Source organism: Apis dorsata, unplaced genomic scaffold (assembly GCF_000469605.1).
Source record: "Apis dorsata unplaced genomic scaffold, Apis dorsata 1.3 scaffold_4, whole genome shotgun sequence".
Classification (NCBI taxonomy): Eukaryota; Metazoa; Arthropoda; class Insecta; order Hymenoptera; family Apidae; genus Apis; species Apis dorsata.
In genome coordinates, this window is record NW_006263307.1 from 133,284 (window position 1) to 137,913 (window position 4,630).

The window sequence follows — 4,630 nt, forward strand, 5'->3', positions numbered from 1 at the left end:
CGAATGTTTATTTTTCAATGTTCACTTTTCTGAATTTAATTAGATTTATTAAGTATATCTATATCGCTTTCATATTGTTTCTCTTTATTTCAGAGAATCCCCATTATTATCGATAACGATTACACGATACCTGTTCTATCCATTAGACATATCTCGATACCCAAAGAAAATAATAGTTTGTATTTTTATTTAAATCGTTGATAAGGAGAAGAAAGAGAAAGAGAAAAAAGGGATGCAGGCAAATAAAAAGGAGGAAGAAAAAATGATCATATGATGAACAAAAAGAACAGCACTGATAAAAGTAATTGAACATGTAGGTTCACGTGCACGTACGCTTACATGCAAAATGATATAAATACCGATGTGGCGAAAATTGTTTTATAAACGTTTCATTTAAATGGCATTAAGTTTAAGTAGCATTAACCTTTATTAGATTAAGTTAAAGTCTTATCAGGTAGATGTGCATGCATCTCAACGAATATGCGACAAAGCGGCCAGCGTGCTCTCGACTTTGGAACTATGCTAATAACAGCAACGTTATGCTAGTAATAGCAACAATAGCAGCAGCAGCAACAATAGCACGCGGCCGAATGTATCTCGAATGCCCATCATTCTCACAGTCCAAATTCTAACATGCGATCTTTCGTCGCGAATAGATCGCGGTATAGTTTCTCTTTATCTTCTTACACGTTCTTTTCCATGTTACACTCATAATTTATGATATTGTTATTTACAAGAATCATTATACATACATTGTAGCAAGACCGCGTATTATTTTAACTGTTAAAATAAATAAATATATCGCGTATAAGAAATGAAAATATCATAACCTACATTACGATTAAATAGCTTCCGCCATTTTTTCTTTCCTTTTCTTCTTTCTTATTTCTTCTTTCCTCTTCCGAGTTATAATAGAACCCTTTTAACCATTAAAGCACATTCACGTCATCGCTTTCGTAAATGTTAATAAATATCTACATACATATATATATATATATATATATATATATTATGTGAAAACAATATGTATAATGCAAAATAATGCGAATAGAATTTTACGATGAATTTAATGATTCGTTCATTAAATCATTCGGGAATTTCTGTTTGAAAAATATTATTTTGAAAAATAAGAAATAACAACGATGATGATAACGATGACGACAACGACGACGATGACGACGACGAATTTGCGTCATTAGTTGGCACTTAAAACGAGAAAAGGAAAAGGAAATACATAGGAAAAGAGAAAGGAAAAAAGATATTCGTTCAGCTAGTTATTTGTACAAAATAGAATCGATCAAACGAATACAAAGAAATGATTTTTATATCTTTGTATATCGGCGCGAGTTTTCGATTTACTTCAAGACAATCTTTGGCATTCAAGCGATTTTTCATTCGATTTTCTTTCGACTTCGTTAAATATCAGAGAGGAGAACGAATATATTATTATCGATTTTCAAACTTGTATATATATAAATGTAATTTAAAAAGTGTTATCGTTATTATCGTCACCATTTGTTACATTACTGGCTATAATCTTGTTTCTTTTTCCTTCGATATATAACATATCGAATAAAAAATTATAGATAATAATAAGTGAATAAGTAAGCAAGCAAAAAAAATAATTAAATAAATAATTCAATTAATATGAGATTCACAGCATTTTATAAAAATAATGCATTATTGTCCGCATTTCACTGCATGTTTCAATGTTTTTTTGCATGCATACAATTAAATATTTTGGTGCTAGCATTAAAGAATTAACAATGATAGTAACAATGATCGTAACAACAAATTTATCATAATAATAATAATAAATAAATAACAGTAATAAAAATGAAATTAAAAAAAAAAAAAAAGAAAAATATAAATAAGGCTAGTCACAATGATTATTCTGATAAAAATATTAGTATATCAATGATGATAAAAATAATAAATAAATAACTATGAGAAAGACAATAATAATGACGACATAGGCGATAATATAGTAAGATAACAATAAATATATTATAGATATTAACAAAAAAAAAAATAATGAGAAGAGCAATAACAAGTTGATATTGCATTAATGGTAATGATAATAGTGATAATGATAAGAGTAATGATGTAATAAAAATAATTTAAATGGTAACGTTGAAACTCAAAAATATTTCATTCGTATAATTACAAATTTTTTAAATAATAATATATATGTAATACAATTTTTTTCTTTACATCGTTATGATTTTTCAACGTATTCGTTTCGTACGCTCTCCTCTTTCTCCTTATTGCTTGTGCCATAATATATAATCTAACGCAATCTAACACGTATTGAATATTCGTGTACTCGAATACTGGATAACTTATAATTTATTACTCACTTTCTATAAACGTGCTCGCGCGTTGGATACACAAGGAAGATGATGGAAAAGAAACGCCTAGGTGACTGATGCTCGCGATCGGTCGCGACTTGTCGACCGGATGACTAACCACGATGATCGTCGATCGTCGTTGCGTCAATTAGAAAGCCGACTACTGTATTTTTGGCATTGCTAATCAAACAGCTGCCCGTTCCAAACGATTGATCTAACCTTCCACCCCGATGAGATTATTACGATTTAATCGGCGGTTACCTCTGTAAAGTAAAAGTTCCGTTCAATCGAAATCGATCTAGCAATTGGTAAAGCCATACAAGCTTGCGATTACCTCTCGATCCGAAAATTATCCAACTTTTTACCGCTCGAGATACGGAAGAGGGCGCGCGTGCGCATCTCGAAAGCGAAGCCTACGGTTATTGCGAGAAATCGCTATGGATGTCGTGTTCGTTTTCAACACTTTCGGTTCGCGTTGAAAAAGGAAAAAAAAAAAAAATAATAATAATTGAAAAAATAAAGGAACAAATTTGAAAATATCATCATTCAAATCTTTCGAATAAAAGTAAATATATATAACATTTACTTAAGTTGCTTATTTGATCAAAGAATATCGAACGGCGAAAAATGATTTGATTTGAAACGCCAGATGGAGATAAAATCGACACGATTCGCGCAGCACTTTACATTATTGCTTCTATTCTGTTTCACGCTTTAAAGTAAAATGCTGAAACGAACAAACGAGTTGTGCGAAAGGAGCTAAACAATATAATATACATAATACTTGTATCATGATGTAACGAAATGAGAAATGAGATTGAACAAAAAAAAAAAATAGAATGAAATAGAGAAAAGGGAAAAGAGAATGTGGGGGAAAGATGGAGAAGAGAAGGAAAAGAAATCAAAGAGAATTGAAAAACATAAAATACGCAAAATGATTTTACCCACGGATTGACGTAGCTTGTTGTATTCGGAGACCACTGATCGGGCGGAATAAAAGCTCGATGAAATGGACGAAAGAACGCGAACCTTGTCGCTGGTTCTACCACGAAACGGGACCGAGGCTACTGGACGATGCAGCAACAAGCACTGTGCGTCAAAGCGCTTGTAGCGACGTGTTGTCGATAATGGTGTTGTTGCCGCGATGTCTGTCGTTGCTGGTGGCCCATCACCCTACCGCCTAACCTGGGCTATTGGTTCTCCAATGAATAATGACGTGATCTCTTCCAGAAACCTTTGAAGAATCCTTTCTTTTTAGGTGCGTCCCCACACTCGGCCGCTGAAACAAAAAGATGATATGGCTCTTTCGCCTGTATACATGTTTCCTTTTTCTTCTCTGCTCTTTTATTATACCAAGAATCATTCTTATTCATTTCTTATTTATTATTTCTACGGTATGAGAAAAAAATTGTTTCGGCAAGATTGCATTATCTATTGCGTTTATTTAATTTATTATATATCAAAATCCTTGTATCCGAGTTGGTAGTGGGGCGACGTACGTACCAAACAGCATCGTATATTTCAGCCACGTTTTTACTCTCACTATATGTTAATAGGGGAAGCGTTGGCAATTGTCTGTCGCCTGCATAATAATCAACGGTCTTTCCGGCCTTTCCTTCGAATCGACGGACGTTAAAAGCCGGCTACGATTGACGACGGATAGCCTCCCCCTCTTTTGATCAATGATAACTGACAATGAATAGAGAAAATTGCTATTCCCATAAATGGTTATTCTTGCAAATAGATTTTTTTTTTTTTCATCTCTTTATTATCTTATTATCTATCTAGAAAGAAAAGTGGAAAGAAAAAGGAAAAAAATAATTTTGTATCACGAAAATTATATATTTTTGCGATGCGAGGAGCTAGGGAGCGAGAACGAGAAAACGGTGCGTATGGATCAATACCGATAGTGTGCGGCTATGTAGCGCGCGTAATAGACGCAAACTGTTGGGTGTGTCTGATCTCTGTCACTTTGCATCTCGAACTGTGTATCAATCATTTATTGCTGCTATGATCGAATCAATAAAAATAATTCTTAAGAGTTACATTTGTTTATAATATATAAATTGAATGGAACTCTTACGTTTTACATAAATCTCTTCTTATTAAATTATTTCTTTGCTCTATTTCTCTTAGTAAGAAGTTTTCAAAAATAACTAAACAATATTAATAGAACTGATGTTCAGGCTAAAAGCGAAGCGTACATTACTAAACTTTTGGTGGAAAGGGAATGGATATTTTGGAATATCGTGTGTACGATTATATTACGCGTGTATATA

General features: G+C 32.7%; 1 protein-coding gene across 10 annotated transcripts in view; it reads right to left on the minus strand.

The window, feature by feature from the left end:
- Positions 1-2,269: 2,269 nt before the first annotated feature.
- Positions 2,270-4,630, minus strand: part of LOC102677413 — a 32,104-nt gene continuing 29,743 nt past the window's right edge. For 4 of the 10 annotated variants that reach the window (XM_006607213.2, XM_006607211.2, XM_031514394.1 and 1 more), the window contains 2 exons: positions 3,855-4,040; positions 3,491-3,630 (listed from right to left, as the gene is read on the minus strand). In XM_006607213.2, the coding sequence (XP_006607276.1) occupies positions 3,901-4,040 (140 nt within the window). In that variant the 3' untranslated portion in view covers positions 3,491-3,630; positions 3,855-3,900. Of the gene's footprint in view, positions 3,631-3,854; positions 4,041-4,630 lie in introns of all 10 variants that reach the window. The other 6 variants (XM_031514546.1, XM_031514436.1, XR_004151654.1 and 3 more) reach the window with 4 other exon arrangements.